The 22,449-nt window shown below is 37.1% G+C and overlaps 1 protein-coding gene and 1 pseudogene across 2 annotated transcripts; one reads left to right on the top strand and one right to left on the bottom strand.

Moving 5' to 3' along the window:
• The first annotated feature begins 1,709 nt into the window (after positions 1 to 1,709).
• IVD (isovaleryl-CoA-dehydrogenase) lies at positions 1,710 to 6,697 on the top strand. The gene is made up of 15 exons (XM_086654683.1): positions 1,710 to 1,996; positions 2,660 to 2,743; positions 2,842 to 2,899; positions 3,038 to 3,162; positions 3,247 to 3,291; positions 3,535 to 3,583; positions 3,705 to 3,814; positions 4,407 to 4,483; positions 4,892 to 4,942; positions 5,045 to 5,109; positions 5,321 to 5,475; positions 5,569 to 5,609; positions 5,698 to 5,752; positions 5,868 to 5,924; positions 6,236 to 6,697. Exons 1-15 carry the CDS (start codon positions 1,889 to 1,891, stop codon positions 6,380 to 6,382), a joined length of 1,227 nt encoding a protein of 408 aa, XP_086510809.1. The 5' UTR covers positions 1,710 to 1,888; the 3' UTR covers positions 6,383 to 6,697.
• A 12,484-nt stretch (positions 6,698 to 19,181) lies between these two features.
• Positions 19,182 to 22,047, bottom strand: LOC147568239 (L-type lectin-domain containing receptor kinase VIII.1 pseudogene; annotated as a pseudogene). The gene has a single exon (XR_015231005.1). The product of XR_015231005.1 is annotated as an L-type lectin-domain containing receptor kinase VIII.1 pseudogene (transcript).
• Between the last annotated feature and the right edge of the window lie 402 nt (positions 22,048 to 22,449).

Genomic DNA, 22,449 nt, shown 5'->3' with positions numbered 1-22,449 from the left:
TTTCAGGGATGTTGTCTACGGTAATACTAGAGGTGTTCATATAGCTAATAATTCCCCAGAAAAAAAGTTCAGTTGGTCAAGAAACTTGGCTTCTGAGTCGAAAATTGGTGGGGGGTTCATCAAATCGGTCATCTAATGGTTCTTTGAGATTCGTCGGTGGTGGTGGTAGAGCTGGAGCTGGAGCTGGTGGGACGACATATTCATCGTTTCAAGAGGGACTCAACTCAGAAAACTTTGTGGTTGTTATGAATATCGTATGATTGTTGATCCAAGTAGGTAATTGCTTCAAATTAGTTTTCCTTTTTAATTTGGATAATTAAAATATATCTAGAAATTTAGGACTAAGAAATCAAAACTGGTGGTGGATCGACATATTCATATTCTTCAAGAGGGATTCAACTCAGAGGGATTGAATTCAGAAAACTCTTCGGGTGCTACGAACGTCGTACGATTCTTGATCCAAATAGATATTTGTTTCAAATTAAGTTTATTTTTCATCTGAGTAAATAAAATTTATCTACAAAGTGAAGACAGAGAAATCAAAACTGAAAGTGAAAGTGAAAGAGGAAGAGATAGAACATGGGAACACGGTTTTGACATGTGGAGAGTGAGAAAAATTTCAGGCTTTTTTTCCTTCATTTTTTTCTCATGAGACATCAATTTTCAACCTTGTTTATCTAATTAAACAACAGAAAATCGACTTTATCGCGAAAACGACTTTCTCATCTCTATTTTCCCACGTAACAGACAAATTGCAAGAAAAATCAATTTTATTAACTTATAATGTATGTGAACATTGGTAATTTGATGACAAAGAAATAACTAAAACATAAATTAGATGTATCCTAACAAAAAACTTGACTTAGCACAAAAAAATGGTCAAAAGAGACTTAAGGGACAAGTAGGGGGCATAACAAGATTAAAAGTGAAATATAAATATAATTTAACACCTTGTTTATCTAACTAGACAACAGAAAATAGACTTTTCCACAGAAACACTTTCTCATCCCTAATTTCCGTCATAACAAACAGATCCCAAGAAAAATTAACTTCAATAGCTCATAGTGTATGTAATCATTGGTAATTTGGGGACAAAAAAATAACTAAAACATAAAATGGATGGAACCTAACAAGATAAATAAAACTTGACTTGGCACAAAAAAAATGGTCAAAAAGGACTTAGGTGGAGAAGTAGGGGCATAACTTGGGATTAAAAGTGAATATATATAATTTAAGGGCTAATATGGAATTAATATAAAAATAGAATTTAAAACTCGAAAATTGGGAAAAGGGGATTTGAACTCGTAATAAGTTGGTGATGGACTAAGCATACACCCATCTTGATTGTCTCCGATATATTTAGCTTTTTATCCATATCTTACAAGTCGGAATGTCACCCCTAACTGCAAGTATGGGTCGCCACCTCTGATTCCTCCCTTGGTTGGTAGAGAGATAAAGAATGAGAGAAAATAAAGATGGTGGGGGAAATTTGAAAGAGGATAGAAAGAAGATGAAAAATGATGAAAGTGAAGATGGTGACGACGACAATGACAAGCAACGTGTTCACATGATGGGGCGTTTTTGCGAAGAGAACAAAAATGAGGGGTGATGTTGGAGATGCTCTCTGCCCATTGGTATAAGGGCATCTAAATCAAAAGGCTAAATTTCTTGGTGCCCCTTTATACCAACTAGGGGTCCCTATACATGATGCCATCTTTTTTCTCCATATTCATCACTTCTATTTTTATTGGAAAATACATGGGACAGATTTCCATTTTTAGGGTTCTTACCTAAACAAGATTTTTTACTAGCAACTGAAATTATTCTCTAATATACTTAGATTGAATATCTTGTTTGATAAAATTATTTTCTCTTAAACTAGCTGAAGATGCACAGATTATTTCCAGTCAAGTTTCTAACTTCATCACTCTTCAAGAAACAAATACAGAAATGTTGTTTTTCTACTTCTTTACTCTTTGATGATACCCAGAGACAGGTAATAATCTTACTTAAACTTTACTTAATTTTTTTGTTTGATCACTAGTTAATTTGATTTTGGAGATACCCATTAGGTTTGATTTTGAAATACCCATTAGATTTTGATACTTTTTGGTGTGTTTGTTATCAAAATTGACATGTGTATTAGATTGTTTGGAGAACAATTTTCTGACATTTGTGGATGGATTATGATTTGGTTTTGGATAAATGAAGATTGGAGGATAAGAATTACTGGGTTTGAGAATAATTTATGGATTCTTTAGTTTTTTAAAAAATTGATTTTAGCTGTTAATTTTTCTAATTCTATCAAATTTTTAGGCAGGATAGTGCTTAATTAGTTTTAGTAATGTTGGGTTAATTAACTCTTCCAGCTTATTAATTATGATCTTAAGTTCAATTTCAAAGATTCTTAGTAATCATTTGAGTATTTGACAATAGTTCATGGATTAATTTCTTATTTATATCATTTTAATATGCCAAATATGTGTGATAATCTTGTTTAATTTTTAGAGACATCCAAATGTTCGAAAACAGTATATATTTTGATAATCATTTTTCATTATTTTGTTTTTGTATTCATCTTTCTTATTATACACCTAAGCTAATTATACAAAAAATTCATTAATGGCGTTTTGATGGTACGATTTTACGATGCTTGTAGTTTAAAGAAAGCGTTGCACAGTTTGCAAAGGAAAATATCGCTCCCCATGCTTCGGAAATCGACAGGACAAACTATTTTCCAAAGGTATTATAAAAAAAACTAGTTTCTCACCTTTCGCCCGTTTACTTGTTTCTTTAGTTTTTCTAGATTAATCTTAAAACATTTTCGTGTTTTCTCGTCAGGAGGTTAACTTATGGAAGCTCATGGGAGATTTTAATCTCCATGGCATCACTGCACCAGGTATGTTTGTCCGTTTTGAACAGATCCGGCGTTCAAGATTTAACCCCATATCTGCTAATATTCATAAAATATTCGTCGGGCTGAGATCTACCATCGGATTAGGTTTCTGTATGACTTAACTTTGAACTTATCTTGTAGAGGAATTTGGAGGACTTGGTCTTGGTTATTTATACCATTGTATAGCAATGGAAGAAATTAGTCGTGCTTCTGGAGCAGTTGGCCTTTCTTATGGTGCTCATTCAAACTTGTGTATTAACCAATTGGTAAAAGTTATAACTTCAGCTTCATACAACACTATTATTTATAAAACCTAATTGATTATATTGACATGATTTAATGGTTCGTAGGTGAGGCATGCCACCCCAGCTCAAAAAGAGAAATATCTAAGAAAGGTAACGCTGTTTCGATGTTACTTAAACCTTCAACTTTTCTATGTCGGAGATGATTTTAAATCAATCAAACTTCAATGAATCACTTTTTATCATTCAATATGAAGCTAATAATTTTCTACTTTAAGATGATGCCTTTCTACTCTACTAAATCAAGATTTTTGTATTTTCAATACTTTATGTTTCTCGGCTAGTATTATATCTCGTGATGTGGCCTAATTTATGAATTATTCATCCAATGTGAAGCTGATCAGTGGGGAGCATGTAGGAGCTTTGGCAATGAGTGAACCCAATGGTAACGTATAATTGATTCCCGTCCTTGTTTGTATTCTGAATTAGCCTGTCTTAACTAATGTCGTAGTTCTTTCCAGATTATTTTTTCCCGAATGGGTTCTAATATGTTTGTGAATGAGCAGCTGGTTCTGATGTTGTGAGCATGAAATGCAAAGCGGAGCGTGTTGATGGTGGTTATGTTATAAACGGGAACAAGATGTGGTGCACCAATGGTCCAGTTGCTCAGACATTGGTCTGCTTACTAACACCCTCTTGAAGTCTTGATTTTATTTGAATCTTCAAAGATACTTTTGCCGAACATAGATCCTTTCATTTGTTTGTTCTAATTGCAGCTTCATCTTATATAGATGTATTATCATGACAAATGCCTTGTCGCAGCTCTTTGAGTTTTATTATTGAAATAGTTACGAATTAAGCTCTCCCCGTGTCTGAGGAAAATGTGAGCCCTCAGAGTCATCGAAATCCATCATAAGATTCTAGATTTCTAAACTTGATTAGTTCGTCTGGTCTTTACAATTTAAATGTCTGGCTACCCGTCATTCTCTAGGCATATCCTTCTTTCTGTAAACATGTAGCGTGAAACAGGGGAAGGTTAGTATACCCTTTTTTAGAAAGAACACTGGTGTATCTTTTGGATCTTACTATATGGTGTCACCCGGAGAAATACCTTGCTTATCATTTTGTGTTCGAGCAGATTTTTAGCGTTGATATTAGTTATGCGGATTTTTTAACTCGCTTGGTTAAGGAATTGCTTTCTTTACGTGCGACATTGTTTTGGTACTTCTTTCCCGCTTGTTTGTCACTGATGTTGGTATTTGTAACAGGTTGTTTATGCGAAAACAGACATAACAGCAGGATCAAAAGGAATCACAGCATTTATTATTGAGAAGGGAATGCCAGGGTATTTATTTCCTAGCCTTCTAATCGTCGTTGGTAGTTCCAAAACTTCAGATTTGTTATAAGGGAAAACAGGCTCAGCTTAGTTACACCTACTCTCCAGTCGACCAGTCATCACCACGACCTTCTCAAGGGACATTTCGGTTAGAGCCCATAACAAAAGCAATGCTAACTAGACACCGAATTCACACTCCTATTGTCGGTATTATGCCTTGGACCCATGGTGTAAGCCAAACGTGTTGGAGGTAGGGATGGAAAAAGAATAAAAATTTGCCCTACCGGCCCCATATAGACTCCTGCTGGAAGCCAGAAGGTTATGGCACTGCGCAAACACAATTAACTAAAAAACAAATCACATATAAAATTGGGTAAATGTTAGTGCTAAATTATCTGGTTGAATTTGTTGTTGCAGTTTCAGCACAGCCCAAAAATTAGACAAACTTGGAATGAGAGGAAGTGATACGTAAGTAATCTCTGCTCATGCCACGATAGTCTATTTCTCTTTTTCGCTTTATCATTGACAGTTTGACACTATTTTGATGTTATACTCGTCAAAATTAAACAGGTGTGAGTTGGTTTTTGAAAATTGCTTCGTTCCGGAAGAAAATATTCTTGGGCAGGAAGGAAAAGGTATTAGTTTTAACAAGATCTCTGAATCTGAATCCAAGTGATAATACTAATATACTTCAGCACCAAAGCCAAAGTGATCCTTTGTTATTAAGTTCTCTGGCGTCTATATATATATATATATTACCCGGCAATTCCATACCAGTCTGACTGTTTTGTGATCACGGACAATGGATACTTCAATAATTTCTATGTTATAAATTTTTTTTTTCAGGAGTTTACGTTATGATGTCAGGGCTTGATTTGGAGAGACTAGTTCTGGCAGGAGGGCCACTTGGTCTTATGCAGGCATGCCTTGACGCTGTTCTTCCTTATGTTCGCCAGAGAGAACAATTTGGTCGTCCAATAGGAGAATTCCAACTTATACAGGTTCAAATTCGGGATTCAATCAAAATACTTGTAGACTTAATTCCAAGATTTCCCTTACCCATTATAATTTTTTGTCGGTTTCTCGAAGTACAGGGAAAAATAGCCGATATGTATACCTCTCTGCAATCTTCAAGGTAACATTTTATGATCTTATGATGTGTAATTGTTTCTAACCCCCAATTATTCTCCTCACACCAACTAGTTATTCTTGGTGTTTTACAGGTCTTTTGTATATTCTGTTGCAAGGGATTGTGATAATGGCTTCGCCGACCGAAAGGTTTGAGTATCAACATTTTATCTGTTAATTCTATGATTTTATAGAGTAGCTTGGCTCTACCTGGATGAACTAGCATTAGATATGAGTTAGCGTTGTTTTGGGTACGAATTTTCAGGATTGCGCGGGAGTTATACTTTTAGCAGCTGAAAATGCCACCCAAGTGGCCCTACAAGTAAGTCTTAAATTGGAAAGTTTATAATTACAGTTTTTACACACACAAGATAATGTTAAGAGTACAACTATCTTTTCGGCGAGGAGCGTTCTTTCTAACCCCTATGAGAACAAACCTTGGAAATGGGTTTCCCACGCATTTTATTTTCGTCATTCCTTTTCTAACTGAGGTTTCAACTGTCAAGCTCTTTTAGTTCCAATGATGGTCATTATATTAGAATTACAAACAACACATAATTAGAATAGGAGTTTTAACAAATTCAATCAAATGTTTATTAACGTTTTCTCCTTCTATGTTGAATGTGGTGGCAGGCTATCCAGTGTCTAGGTGGGAATGGATATGTGAATGAATACCCAACAGGCCGACTTCTACGAGATGCCAAATTGTTTGAGATTGGAGCCGGAACTAGCGAGATACGGAGAATGATTATCGGTCGTGAACTCTTCAAAGAAGAATAAACAAGACCATTCTTTTGTCATTTCTTTCCACTCTAAAATCAAAATCTTAGCGGAAGAAACGCTTTCAAGTACGTAATATCGCCTCCTTACTTCCCCATGAAAACAGTTTATAGAACGAGGATCGGTTGGTGTTGGTGCATAAATTCTAACCTAGGAAAAATAATACTAGCATATATTACCTACCCATATAGCTAAGTTCATTCCACTTGGTTGAAGAGAATAAGGCAATGTTGTAAATTGGCAAGAATCTAAAGAAAAACATCTTCACATGGGTGATATGAAATTCAATTCCTATAATATAGTTGGATTTTAGTATTTTGATGTGATGAAGGAAGAGTTTGTTTGTCTATATAAAGCAACTGAAACCGACTCACCAAAAAATCACTTTTGCACCTAACTTCACTTTGAATTGACCTCTAATCGATTGAGATCATCACTAAGTATTATTCACTTATTAAAAGTCATTGAATATGTTTTGTACTCTTGATATGATCAAAACCTAAATTGAATGATCTACCATTATGATCTTAATGAATCTTTTTCGGGTATTAAACTAAAATATGTTCTCTTTAAAAAAAAAAACTAAAATATGTTCAAGTTTGACCCAATTTAATTGGATCCGGGCAACCCATCCAAGAAAGATTTTTAATAACCTTACAAAAACATTCAAAATGATTGAGCTTATTATATTCTTCCTCCAATTATTGTTCCTTCTATCATAATTATCGGCTTTACGATTATAACTCAAATGTTATGAAGGAAAGCTCTTTTCGCGGCTGTCACGACCCGCTTGTTTTATAGTTTAATAGTTAGTCTAGTTAACATAAATTCTATTATTTAACGTCTATTAGTCTATTTCCGTAAAAATATTGGACTTCTTTATTTCAGGAAAAATTATAGTTCTCTTCTTTGTAAAGTCTAATAATATAATTAGTGGTTTCACATTAAACCTTAATGTGAAAATCATAGCATCGAAATAATAATAACTCTTTTTTCTTGCATCGCAATATTGAGAATAAAAGGTAATTCATTTTTTGAATTTACAAATGGGTCATTAGTCCGAGTACGTCATAATTCAAGTCGTATTAATATCTCCAAATAGTTCAATAATCAAAATCATATTGGTCATCCCTAATAGACCGAGTACAAAATGAATGTAAATACGAAACCTAATCAAATTAAATAATTAATATTAAAAGGTTTTGGAGTATTCCATTGTTCGTCCTATTTTGATGGACGGAGGTTTCCGTCGCTATAGGCACCTCCAATGTTACTTCAATATTTAACACACATATATTGTACAGTTAAAATCAGGCAAGACAAATTGAAAACTATAGGTTAAATTTCTTTCACTATAAGACATTTTCGTGTGGGATATGAAAAGGATAAACTTTTTTTCTTCTTCTTGGATGAATAGTCCAAAAAAAAGACGACCACCAAAATGACAAAAATAAAATGAGTTGGTGGAAATGAACACCATCCACATATTTTTTTTTTGTTTGAAATTGTCAAGGGGTTGAAGGGCCCGACCCTTTTACAAAACTAATGAATCAGAAAATGACGAATAAAACAAGGCCAGCGCTTTGGGGAAAGCTAAATAGTTTCCGGGGTGTGAAATTCTAAAGGAAATATGTAAAATTTTGAAAATTTTCTGGGGAAATATATTTTATGGGGAAATTTTCCACCTCACCTCTCTCTCAACACCTCACCTCTTCTCTCTCTCCTCCATCTCATCTCTTCTCTCTGCCACCTCATCTTCTTGCCACTTCATCATCTTCACCGACAAAGGTCGCCGGCCGACAAACTTTCCGACCGGCGACCTTCAAACATAAAAAAAAAAAAAATTATTTCATCTCTTCTCTCTCTCTAACAAAAAAAAAAATTTCATCTCCTCTCTCTCTATCTAAACTCCGGCGAAGGGAACCCCCTTCGCCGGAGTTTAGATAGAGAGAGAGAAGAGATGAAATAAAAAAAACTTTTTTATTTTTTATGTTTGAAGGTCGCCGGCCGGAAAATTGATCGGCCGGCGATCTTTGCCGGTGAAGTGGCAAGAAGATGAGGGGGCAGAGAGAAGAGATGAGATGGAGGAGAGAGAGAAGAGGTGAGGTGGATGTTTTTATTTCCCTCTAACAACTTACAAAATAAAATTGTCAAACAAAATTGACCAATTTTTGACCAAGTTTTCACACCCCGGAAACTATTTAGCTTTCCCCGAAGCGCTGGCCATAAAACAATAAGAACTTATAAAGAAACATATCAATCAGCAAATTAAGTATGCCTAATTCTAATTACACTCCTCTGGTAATCTCTCACTAGCTTCTTTAATTCCTCAAGCATTGCTTCTAGGGTCATCTCGATCATTCCATTTGCGGGCTTTATTTTTTAGAGGTAATCTGCTGCCTGGTTTATTTCCCTATACACGTGCATAATAGAACACTCCTCGAATTGATCCCATAATAATTTGATTTCTCGGACCAATCTCTTGATCTGCTACAATGGTGGTTTCTCTGGGTTTGTGATCAGGATAGAAACAGTAAGCAAAGAATCTGTTGCTATCTTGACCTGAGTCATATTTCAAAGCCAATTGGAGCCCTAACCGGACTCCATGCATTTCATGAGTTATTACTGACTCTCTCATTGTAATGGCTGCAGCTGCGACAATCGTATCTCCATTATTATCACGCAATATCGCACCAAACCCTCCATATGAAGAGTCAAAAGCGCCATCTGTATTTACAAGAATCTGGCTGAGTTCAGGACCCTTCCATTTACATCTAGTTGCAAATTTCATGGTAAGTGGGAGTGCTAGATTCCACTGATCCATGATTAGCAATGCCTCGCTCGTTTGGGTTGCTTTCCGTTTCCATGATGTCACTTTAATCTTGACCGCTCTTATCACTTCCTTTAAGGTCTCCCTGTTCGACCTTTCCTCGCCTCTAAACACCCTGTTATTTCGTTCATTCCATATGTAATAAATATATGTTGTAAACACCAGTCCTCCCATTCGGCCAAGGAGTGAGTTACCCTGAAATGTGTCTACACACCAATTAATTTCCTTTACCCAATTACCTGAGTGATTGCGTTGTATGCCCATCATAAGCAATAGTTCTGTCCACACAAAGATCGAAAAGGTACATTGGGAAATAAGATGTTCGTCTGTCTCCACTCCAGAATGACAAAGCGGGCAGTGCTCGTCCATCTCTAAACCCCAACCCCGCAATTTTGCTTTTATTTTCAGACCTCGCTTAAGTGCGATCCAGGCGATAAATGAGTGCTTGGGAACTCCCTCTATACACCAAACTAATTTGGACCACGGTTGTCGATTACCTCTTCGCCTAATAGCGTTATAAGTGTCCCTTACTGTATATTCACCTGAAGATGTAACCCTCCATACTATCTGGTCATGCTCTAAACCCCCCATATCTATATTTTGCAGTTCATTAAACACCTCACGGAAAGCACGGCTAACTCGGTCAGGAACTACCCGATTGCCATTAATAAGAAAATCGGACACTCGGGCATCTTCTCTTAATTGGGATGCAAATCGTTGATTCGTTTTGAAATATTCGGGCAACGACCCTAACGGGTGCCAAATATCTCTCCAGAAGTAGGTATTCCGGCCATCATGAATAAGATACTGGACTAACTCTTCAGCCAAACCTCTGCTGCCCAAAATACGTCTCCACCACCACGAACAACTAGTTGGAATCTCCATAGTCCAGAAGTTTTTTCCCCAGATCAAATATTTCTTCACCCAACGAACCAAAGAGTATTCTTCTCACTGATGATATCCCACACATGTCGCAGATTCATTACCTGATTCATAGTTTCAATATCACGCAATCCCAATCCACCTTCTTTCTCCGGCAAGCAAACCTCAAGCCATTTAACGGCTGGTCTATTACTACCCTCCTCCAAGCCCTTCCAAAGAAACCTATTAAATATCTGATTAATTTCTTTAAACACTCGCTTCGGAAGTACAAACACTGACGACCAGAAAATAAGCATACTACCTAGGACAGACTTAAGCAATAAAAGTCGTCCTGCATAAGAGAGAAAGCGAGTCTTCCATGGATGTATTCTCATCTGAAACTGATTTAATAATGGAACACCATCCACATACCTCTCACTATCTCAGTTCAGTCTTGGACAGTGCTGTGAGTTAACAAAGTGAGAGTGCCAAAAGAAAGTAAAGCAGACCATGTCTGTTAGAGAACATAAATACTATTTGGTCTAAAAATTGCAGCTGATCACATGCCGAATGTTGATGTAGCATTGGTCGGACTATTAAGATAGAAAAATAGTCTAACTAATCGGAGTCGGATATATATAAATATTAGATTTGTGGTGGATCCTAGTTTTTGTGTCAAATAGCATCCATAGGTGACAGACAAACGTACAATGTCGGTCATAAATTCATATTATACTTCAACAAACACGAGACAAATCTTACAGGTCAATAAAACAATCTCGTCTGTAATCAAAATGTTCACTTGGGTTTGGTTGAACCCATGGTATTTGAGAAAGTAGGTTTAGAATGGAATAGGAGAGGGACAAAAATATGTATGGATATTAAATGTTGGAACTTGGAGTCTTGGACAGAATCTACTAATATATAAATCTTGATTTTTTTTAATGTATTTCTTTATTTAGTTGGAATTTTTGTTATATGTACAGTGAGAAAGGGAAGTTGAAATTTTAAATTTTTAAAAAGAATAAAAAATCATAATCTAACACAGATGGACCAAAATTGATATTATTTTTATTTATTTTTGGTCTAAATAATTTGACAATCTATAGTCCATAAATAAGATCTTCTTGTTCAATAAGATTATCTAAACTATTGGCCTATTGTTTTTTTTTTTTCTTTTTTTTTTTGATGAGAATGGCCTATTAGGTTTGCATTTTCAACAAAAACAAAGATAAAAAATTATTGGGTTTACATTGAAGTGGACACATTTGACAACTATAGTTGAAACTTACACTAAAAGGTCAAAGACTTAAAGAGCCCTAACGTCCATTTAGACTACAGATACTTTATTCAGCGCTTGTAATTATACTGGATCAAACCCTCGAGATAAAACTAAACTTAAGATTTAAGATATTGAAGAGGATAATGCAACTAAACTTAGAGGCTTATTTGTTCACACTTATTTAATTTCACTTTAACCTTATAACTCATGATAAGCATGTATATTCGGGTGATAAAGGTGAAAAATTATCCTTCACGGAATCAAAAATGCCTTTTGTGTTTACTTACAAGATGGCAATCCGTAAAATCATAGTAATAATTAATAAATTGAAGAAGACACAATAATCAAAGGTGATTTCATTGATAGACTTGGGTACATATTTATAGAGATTACAATAGGGTTTGTAGAGAAATAATAAATAAGGAAATATTACAAAGAGGAAACAATTAAAATTACAATTGCTATATTATGTATTTCTTTCTATCTTGGGGAGATATCTTCTAGATATCTTCCTTTTCTTCAATATACTTCAATACCCCCCAACAAGTTGGAGCAGGGGAAGGAATCTGAATCAAGCCCAACTTGGAGAGTAACCGATGAAATGGATCTGAACCAAGTGGTTTCGTAAAGATGTCAGCTAACTGATCGGCAGAGCGAAGGTGAGTCGTCTTAATAAGACCAGATTCAATTTTCTCCCGAACGAAATGGCAATCGATCTCGATATGCTTTGTTCGTTCGTGAAAGACAGGATTGGCGGCAATGTGCATAGCCGCCATATTGTCACAGAAGACCTGAAAGGGTTCTGGAATTGAGACACGAAGGTCTTGAAACAAATATTTCAGCCACTGCAGTTCCGCAGTGAGTGTAGCTAGAGCCCGATATTCTGCCTCAGCCGAGGATCGGAAACAGTCGGTTGTTTCTTGGACTTCCAAGACAACGGACTTGAACCAAGCATAGTGAAGTAGCCGGTGGTCGAGCGACGGGTGATGGGACAACTAGCCCAATCAGAGTCGGTAAAACCAGAAATAGTTAGAGTGCTGGACGAAGAGAGAAGGAGGCCATGATTCATGGTGCCTTTCAAATAACGAACAACTCGAGTAGCCGCATCCATATGATTGGAGTGGGGATTTTGCATGAATTGACTAAGGTAATTCACAGAAAATGAAATGTCAGGACGAGTCACCGTGACATATAAAAGTCGACCAATAAGACGCCGAAACGAAGTTGGATCGTCTAATGGCGTACCATCAGTAGGTAATAACTTTAAGTGTTGTTCCATAGGAAAAAGACTTGGTTTAGCTCCGAGGAGACCCGAGTCGCGAAGAATGTCCAACGTGTATTTGCGTTGACAAAGGAAAATGCCTTTTGGGGAACGAGATACTTCGATTCCAAGAAAGTATTGAAGTCGTCCAAGGTTTTTAAGAGAAAAACGTTTCTCGAGACGTAATTGAAGAGATGAAATTTCCGAGGCATTATTGCCGGTGATAATGATGTCATCTACGTAAACTAAGACGTAAATGACAGTCGGACCATCAAAAAAACAAAACAGTGAATGATCAGAAGATGACTGTTTAAAACCTTCAGCTTGTAAGCCGGTAGAAAATTTGGCAAACCACTGTCGAGAAGCTTGTTTTAATCCGTAAAGGGATTTGTGCAAGCGACATACTTTGTGGTCACCAGTCCTGGAAAACCCAGGTGGAATAGTCATGTAGACTTCTTCATCCAAGTCACCTTGAAGAAAAGCATTATTCACATCTAACTGATGGAGGGGCCAATCTTTAATGGCAGCAACGGAAAGAAGTGCACGAACAGTGACCAATTTGGCGACTGGGGCAAAAGTATCATGATAATCGATGCCTTCTACTTGGGTATAACCCTTGGCAACGAGTCGCGCTTTATGACGTTCAATTGATCCGTCAGAGCGGTTTTTGGTTTTGTACACCCATTTACAACCAATTGGTTTCTTTCCCGGGGGTAAGGGAGTTAATGACCAAGTTTGATTTTGTTCAAGAGCTTGAATTTCCTTATCCATTGCAGCACGCCATTCTGGAAAAGCCTTGGCGGCGGAATAGGATGTGGGTTCCTCCGTATTGACAACGGAAGTAAGAAATGCTCGATGAGAAGGGGTGAATTTTTCAAAACTGACATAGTCAGTTAAGGGATATTTGGTGGAAGTCGTAGGTGCAGTAGTACAAGAACAAAGATAGTCAGCCAGATGGGCAGGACGTCTCGTTGTACGGACTGGTCGAGAAGAAGGTAAAGGTTCTTCGGGAGAAGTAGCTGAAACCGGGGTGGTGTCAGAATTCGAAGGTGAAGGTTCTTTCGAAGGAGAAGCACCTTGCAGAGGGGAAATACCTTGCGAGGGAATAACAGAGTCAGAAGGAAGCTCGGGAGATTCCTCCGAGGAAGAAGCAGCGGAAGAGGAGGAGTCTAACACAATAGGTGGGATGGGGGTCGCGTCAGTGGAAGAGTGTGAATGGTCGTCGACCAAAGACGGGAGAGTATACAAGTCCGGATGAGGCGAGTGGGTATCGTCGATGGGACTGAAGTAATAGGCGTTCGATGAAAGCGGAGTGAAGGAGGTAGGTTCAGAGAATGTCGATTGACGTTCAGCGAAAGGGAACTTATCCTCAAAAAAACGCACGTTCCGGGAATCATAGAGATTGTGTGTCTCTAAATCGTAAATGGTGTATCCTTTCTTCCCAGGCGGATAACCAACAAATATTCCAGGTTTAGCTCGAGGATCGAACTTATTTTGGATGTTGGTATTGGTTGCAAAACATAAACAACCGAAAACTCGGAGAGCTAAGTAGTCCGGTGGAGAATCATATAACATTTCATAAGGAGATTTGTATGAAAGTATTGGAGTCGGCATTCTATTGATTAAATAGGTTGCCGTTTTTAAACATTCCCCCCAAAATTTTAAAGGGAGATGTGCTTGAAAACGCAAAGCGCGAGCAACATCGAGTAAATGACGATGTTTACGTTCGACGACACCATTTTGTTCGGGTGTGGAGACGCAACTGCGTTGATGGAGAATTCCATGAGAATGGAACCAAGTTTGGAGATCATTGGATAAGAACTCGGCTCCATTATCAGAACGAAATGTTTCAATCGGGTTTGAAAATGTATTTTCATGACTCGAGGATATAGATTTAATCTTCTTATGATATTGTTTAGAAACAAACTGAAAAAAGAAGTTTAAATGTGTTTTAGTCTCAGACTTGGTTTGCATAAGGAATGTCCAAGTAAATCTGGAGAAGTCATCAACAAGTGTGAGGAAATAACGCTTGTTGGTTAAAGATGGAACCGGAAAGGGTCCCCAAATATCAGCATGAATAAGTTGAAAAGCAAAAGTACTAAAACTACTACTTTTATTAAAAACCAACTTAGATTGTTTTGCCATAGGGCATACAACGCATTCATGCATCTTATTAAACGAAATAAACGGGAAACGTTCTGATAAAGTACGTAAACGGCCTAAATTAGGATGTCCAAGTCGACGGTGCCAGACGTCGATTGACTTATTCAAAGCAAGTGCAGTAAAATTCCTACGGAGAATGTAGAGTCCATCAATAGCATCAGCCCGACCAATCTCCTGATGATTTGAGATCGTCTGAAAAAGGCAATGAGTTGAATCAAAATAAACACCAGATTTCAAAGATTTACAAGTCTGATTTACAGACATCAAATTAAATTTGAAATTAGGAATGTAATAAACTTGGTCAATAGAGAGAGAGTCAGAAAAAGTGACTCTGCCAATATATTTGACTAAGTAAGACGCTCCATCGGGAATTTGAACATAACAAGATGGTGGTGCTAAAGCATAAGAGCTAAAAGCATCTAATGAAAAACAAACATGGTTTGAAGCACCACTATCAACAATCCAAACAGAAGGATGAGATAGGGAAGTACCTGACATCATAGCAGAACTGGAAGGAGTCTGTGCATTGACAACTGCCATAATGCGGTCATAGTCTTCTCTGGTAAGAGTTGGAGTTGGAGAAGAGCTGGAACCCTGAAAAGTGCTACGGGCACCACCTGGACGAGGGGGGCGACCATGGAGAAGATAACATCGATCAACAGGGTGACCGAGACGTTTGCAATGAGTGCACATTACATCTCTGTTACAAGTGTCAGCAGTGTGTCCATGAAGGTTGCACTTAGTACAATAAGGACGAATTCGCTTATTTCTCGGGGGAGGTAAATCACTTTCTTTCAGCTTGTTAGCGGCCGTGATCTTGGCGTTGAAAGCATGAAAGTCAAAGGGAGCATTGATCTTGTTCTTCTGCTCTTCTTGAATGACCAAATTATATACCTTAGCCAGAGAAGGTAACGGTTCCATTAGAAGGATGTTATTGCAAGTTGCAGAATAACGTGCATGAAGACCCATGAGAAATTCAATTGTACGCGAGGTAAGATGGTATTCAATGGTTGTTTTGCCAACAGGGCATGCACATGAAGTGGGTGGAATGATAGCATCCAATTCGTCCCAATAAGACTTCAACTGAGAGTAATAAGCTGAAATAGTCTGGTGCTCCTGAGTAAGGGCAGAAATATTTTTCTTCAGTTGATAAATGTAGGTAGCGTTAGACGTAGCAAAACGCTCCTTCAAATTTTTCCAAAGATCAAAAGCAGAAGCCGAACGTCTCGTGCTACGTCGGATTTCCTCGCTGACAGAATTGGATATCCAAGCAGCCACCATGGTGTCACAACGGATCCATGCATGAAGTTGCGCAGGATCCGTCGGTTTCGGGAGCGACCCATCGATAAAACCTTGCTTATTTTTGATGATAAGAGCATCATGCATACTGTGAGCCCATTCAGCATAGTCTGGCCCGGTAAGAACGGGGTTAACACCAACGGAAGTTGCATTGTCCGAAGGATGCACATAATAAGCCTCACATATTTGTTGGAGGGGAGTTGAATCTGTCATCGGTGGAGTGTCATCGGTATTCGAGTTCAGATCACTGATGTTGGCAGATTGTCCAGAAGTCATTATTCTGTAAGAAATAGAAGAAAATAATCTATTTTAAATTCAACGTCACAATAGTATTAGAAGTGACGGTTCAAAATGTTCAAATGCAGCGTCACAATAAATTAGAAGGGACGGTTCAAAATGTTCAAATGCAGCGTCACAATAAATTAGAAGGGACGGTTCAGATTGTCACAACTAACAGAAGTGTTGGAAAGGAAAAGGGACAGTAGATGCTGTCTCAAGTGAATAGTCCAAACAGTTGTGTACTGTGGTAAAAAAAAACGTCACAAACGTGAGGTGTCACAAAAGGGGTCAGATGTTTGGGTCGGTCAAGGACAGAATCTGGGTCAATTAGGTTTGACTCTGTTGCGTGAGTTGTCGCCGGACAATAATTAGGGTTCCGGTCAAAATTGTCGCCGGCCTTATTAGGGTTCCGATCAAAGGAACAGGGTGTCGATTTCCGGCCAAAATTAGGGTCCCGATTAAGGGGACACAGGGTAATAAAAAACCGAGATGGTGGGTCGTAATGAAACCGATCAAAAGCTAGGATTTTCGATCAAGTTGAATGGTGTAGAGAGAGAAACGCCGGAGTGAAATATCTTGGATTTAGAGAGGAAATCGTGTGAGTTGTATGGTCCTGTCGTCGGAAGTGATATTCCGGTGGTTTAGAAGGGGCGAATGCTTCCGGTATCACCCCTTGCCGGCGGAAGTTCTGAAACCCTAGAGGGCCAGTTCGTCGGAGAAGAAGCCTAGAAATCGGGAACCAAATTAGGGTTCCGATCTGGGACTTGTTTTAGTTTTGTTCTGGTTTTATGTCTATTCTGGTATTGGAACAGACCAGATTAGATTAAAACTGTTCTGGAACGGAACAGAACAGATTTATTCTGGGATGGAATAAACCGGGTTATGTCTATTCTGGTATTGGAATAGACCAGATGAGGTTAAATCTGTTCTGGAACGGAACAGAACCGACCAGATTAGGTTAAATCTGTTCTGGAACGGAACAGAATTTGTTTCTAACCTAAATAATAAAAAAATATGGCAAAAAATTCGAAAAAATTTTTCGAAAAAATTGGAAAAAAAAAACAGAAAAATATGTTGATAATAACTGACCTTTGAAGATGGAGTAGAGTATTAAAATAATAAGAATCCTTAGAGCTCCTTGAGTTGAATAAAAGCCGAAGAAACCAATAATCTTAAAAAAAACTCCAGGAAATATTAATTGTGCTCTAATACCATAATAAATTGAAGAAGACACAATAATCAAAGGTGATTTCATTGATAGACTTGGGTACATATTTATAGAGATTACAATAGGGTTTGTAGAGAAATAATAAATAAGGAAATATTACAAAGAGGAAACAATTAAAATTACAATTGCTATATTATGTATTTCTTTCTATCTTGGGGAGATATCTTCTAGATATCTTCCTTTTCTTCAATATACTTCAATAATAATTGATAATTCGTGTCAAAACACACTTAAGTTCATCCTTCTCTATATTCTTTTACCATTCTACAAAATATCAATAAATACATGGGTGCTTCTTAAAGCGCTTCACTTTTAGCTCAACCCTCTCTTTGCACTCTTGTGGGCTTTCTAATGACCTTAACCCATGTTTTTGTTGGTTGTGTATCTATTCCAAGATTTTGGAGATAAACATGTTTTATTCAGAGTGGAAGTGGATCTATCATTTGATTTGTGTTAAAAAATATAAATAAAATTTAGAATTCACTTTTATACCCTTAGATAGAAGGATGTCTCTGATAGATAGTAATTATAGAACTTATTTAGTCAACGTATTTATTAACGATGATGTATGTAAGTATGTAACTATGGATATCATATTTAATCTAATAAGCTTAAAACCTATGCCAAGAAAGAAAGGGATGAAAAGAAAGGAAAAAATGGGTGGTCCAAATTGATGGATATTCACAGAAAAGTCCAAATATTACTTTTTTTTTTTGTTTAACAGTTCAAATATTACTTGCTAATTTAAAGCAGATCATCTTTATCACACGAAAAGATTAGAAATTAAATAACATAAACTCTACAAGAATCAACCCACCATTTTATTTTCTCCAAAGAAAACAGTTGAGGAAGAAGTGACTAGAATTTCATTTCCTTTTTTCTACCTTCCCAACCCTTTACTCCATCTCATTTATAAAGTTAAGTGGTAAGGCTACTTGTGAAAGCAACCACCCTCTTTCTCTCTCATTCTTCAAAGCAATAACAACAAAAACTAAAGAAAAAGGTCAATACTAGAATTTCCTTATTGCACCTAACTTCATCACTACCCCTTTACACTCTTTTTTGCTTTCTTCTAAAAGATAAAAGGATGCCTTCAAATTTACCTCATAAATGTTCCTTCCCCCAAAATTAAGCTACTCTTATAAATTATAAATAATAAATTAAATATGAATATGAGAAAGATTTGAGTTTTAAAGTAGTGACACAAAAAATAACAAGACTACACAACCCGCCTTTTCGTACTCCCACTTGAACCACCACCTGTGAGATAAATAAAGGTTTTTCTCTCCACGTGACTCAACATGTGACAGGAGAGAGAAACCCCTTGTTTCTCTCACAAGCGGTTCAAGTGGAAGTCCCAAGAGGCGGGCTCAGTGTACTTTTTGCACCAAAAAATAAACGACAAGACTACACAATCCGCCTTTTCGGACTCTTACTTGAACCACCTGTGAGATAAATAAGAGTTTCTCTCTCCACGTGACTCGACATGTGACAGGAGAGAAAAAACCTTTGTTTCTCTCACAGACGGTTCAAGTGAGAGTCCCAAGAGGCGGGCGGAATATAGTTTTTGCACCAAAAAATAAAAGTACCTCTAGGTTAGAGAAGTCTCAACTTTCTTTGTTCATTTAAAAAGATGATAGAACATAATAAACATACATACATTAGCCTTTGATCAAAGTATTGTTGTGTTATACAAATAAATGAATAATAATAATAATATATCTAGTAGACTAACTAATCATCAAAAAAAAAAAACTAAAACCCTAATTAATAAACCACTTGATCAATCAAATTAATCAAACTTGTAAAATACCATCAAAACTGTTTTCTGATGAAGAAGTGGAATCTCTACTAATCATCATCCCATTAAAATCAGAGACACTATCTTGTAAAGTCATCAAAAGTTGAGAAGTAGTAAAACCCATTGAAGGTTTTGATTTTGGAACAATGGGTATTTGAGTTTCACCAATTAGCATTTGAACAACTCCTCTCATTGTGGGTCTACTAATTGGATCAGGATGTGAACAAGCTAACCCTACCAATATCACTTTTCTCATTTCTACTTCATCAAATTCATTCCCAAGTCTAATATCAGTTGCATCAAGTAATCTATCTTCTCTATGTAAATTCCATACCCATTCTACTAAATTACTACTACCAACTTTTGTTCCAACTCCATTACTAATTTCCCTCTCTATGGGTCTTCTTCCTGTTGCAACTTCAAGTATTACAGCACCAAAACTAAAAACATCTGTTTTTTCAGTTGCTTTCCCTGTTAGTAGATATTCAGGAGCTAAATAACCCATTGTTCCTGCTGTTATTGTAGCAACAGGGGATTTATCATGTTCAGTTTGTCTTGCCAAACCAAAATCACCTAATCTTCCATTAAAACCTTCATCAAGCATTATATTACTAGTCTTAATATCTCTATGAATGATTTGATTCTCACATTCTTGATGTAAATAAGCTAAAGCTGAAGCAACCCCAACTAAAATCTTTCTTCTATGTTGCCATGATAAGACAAATCTTGATTCAAATAAAGCTTTATCAAGACTTCCATTAGGCATAAAATCATAAACTAGTAAAATTTCACCTTTTTCATGACACCAACCTTGAAGTCTAAGAAGATTTCTATGTCTTAAAGTTCCAATTATTGATAACTCTGATAAAAATTCAGCTTTTCCTTGACCTCCATTATGACTACATCTTTTAACAGCAACTAATTGACCAGTATCTTGCATAATCCCTTTATAAACAGTACCAAATGCTCCATGACCAATAACCCTAATTGGATTGAAGCTTCTAGTTGCCAATTTCAGATTTTTATAGCTGAATTCTTTTGGGGTTTTGATGATATCTAATGTTAATGAATCTGATTTCTTATTAGTAGTATATTTGGACCTTTTAGAGAATACCCATATCAAAATTCCAGCAAATAGGGCTAGAAAAAAAGTTCCTGCTGTTACAACACCTGCAACTGCTCCTGGTCTTTTTTTGCAGAGCTGATTATGGCAAGAAGAAGAAGACTTACTGTTCTTTTCAGGAGAAATGGTAGCAGAAGGAGCTAATGAAGGAGGGGAACTAGCCGTTGGGGAGGTGGTGAAACTAGCCGTTGGACTTGGTGGTGGTGGTGGTGGTGGTGGTGGAGATGATAGAGAAGAAGACTGAGGAAATGAAGAACTGAAACTCCACCATTGAATAGTGTGAATCTCTGTACTACCCTGAGTTGATCCAGAAAAACCCACAAACATAAAATCATTGACATACCGATCTAAATCAAGATGGAAAGATAAGAGAGGATCAATTGGGCGAAGAGTTGAATATGAAACAGAGATATTGAAAACCCTAGTTGGCCCATCAAAATCAATCCAAGCATTAATCAAGTCACCTGTTTTTAAGTCAATATCAACAGCACCTAAATCAGCAACCTGAGTAGAAATCAAGTTGTTTAGATCCAAACCCACATGATTCCCATTAATATCATTAAATTCAACATCCATTAAAGTATCAAATTCAACAGCAACAATGTTGTTGTTGTTGTTGTTGTTGTTGTTGGTAGAGAGAGAAGAAGCAACACTAGTTCCATTAACTAATCCAAGAAACCCACCAGCATCACCAAGTGTTTGATCATCAGGAGAGATAAGAAAAGCTAATCCACCACCAATTGAAGATGGGTTTAGATTCATAACTGAGAAGGAAAAGAATGTAGAGAAAGAAACAGCAAATGGGTATCCAGGTTGCTTGAATCTAACAGGTTTAGTATAAAGAACTCTTCCAGAACCAGAATTAGGAACAGGTAGATCACGAGATAGACGAACAGTTCCATTATTGAGATGGGCATCTCCTAAAAGCTTCAAACTAGTTAAAGTTAAAGTACCAAAATCAAAAATAGTAGAATCAGATTTACCACCAGTACTTGAATTAACAAAATTACCTAATAAAAGTTGTTGAAGAAGGAGAAGAAGAAAAGGGAGGAAGTTGATAAAGGATGAAGAAATCATCTTCTTCTTCTCCAAATACCCATTAGACTAAAAGTAATGGGTGAGTGAAATCTAGAGAGAGAGAGAGAAAGGAGTGAACTTTTCTAGAGAGAGAGAGAGAGGAAGAGAGAGAGAAGAGTAATGAGAGAGAGGAGGATTGAAAGAGAAGAAAGGGAGGTCAGAGGTGGGTGATGAAGACAGGTGGATGGAATGGGAGACACGTATCGATTAGCAACGGTTAAATCCTTTCACAGATAAGAACAATAAAAAAAAACTTGGGGGGGGGGGGGGGGGGGGGGTTTCTTTTCTTTTGCTTTTATCGAAGTCGTGAGCTAGAGAGAGAAAGGGATAGCCTAGCAAACAAGAGATAGAGAGGGAGAGAGAGAGAGTAGTAGAGGGGGAGGAAGGGCTTCATTTGTTTTTGTTAATATGCACGTGATCACTATGAAAGAATTTACCAAACAAGAGATATATATAGAGAGAGAGAGTGTAATAATATTGGCTGGTGATGATGGGGTGATAGTGGAGGTGGGTGCTTTTAAGATACGCAGAGTGCGTCTTACGCATACATACATAACCTTCCCCATCCGCAACTCCACCCTTGCCTTTTTTTGTCCATGTACACATTACTACTACTACTACTCCACTAGTACAATGGAATCTTTCTCTCTGGAGAAGGATCACGTGATCGGGAGCAGGGGGTTTCTTCGTGTTTCTCACCCAACCCAAAAGGAGATAAAAAGTCACACAGACAATAGGAGGAGGGTAAACAATATCAGCTCTCTTCGCTTCCAAGTGATGATCAGTACTAGCTGGTAATATGGATGCCATTAAAAAATAAAAAAAAATCATTATTTACTCAAGTAACTCAACACCTACTACCC

Source organism: Eschscholzia californica, unplaced genomic scaffold (assembly GCF_041429995.1).
Source record: "Eschscholzia californica isolate CP2 unplaced genomic scaffold, dmEscCali1.0.p SCAF_1, whole genome shotgun sequence".
NCBI classification, from domain to species: Eukaryota; Viridiplantae; Streptophyta; class Magnoliopsida; order Ranunculales; family Papaveraceae; genus Eschscholzia; species Eschscholzia californica.
The sequence above is the reverse complement of the archived record's forward strand: the minus strand, read 5'-3'. Positions and strand labels throughout refer to the sequence as shown.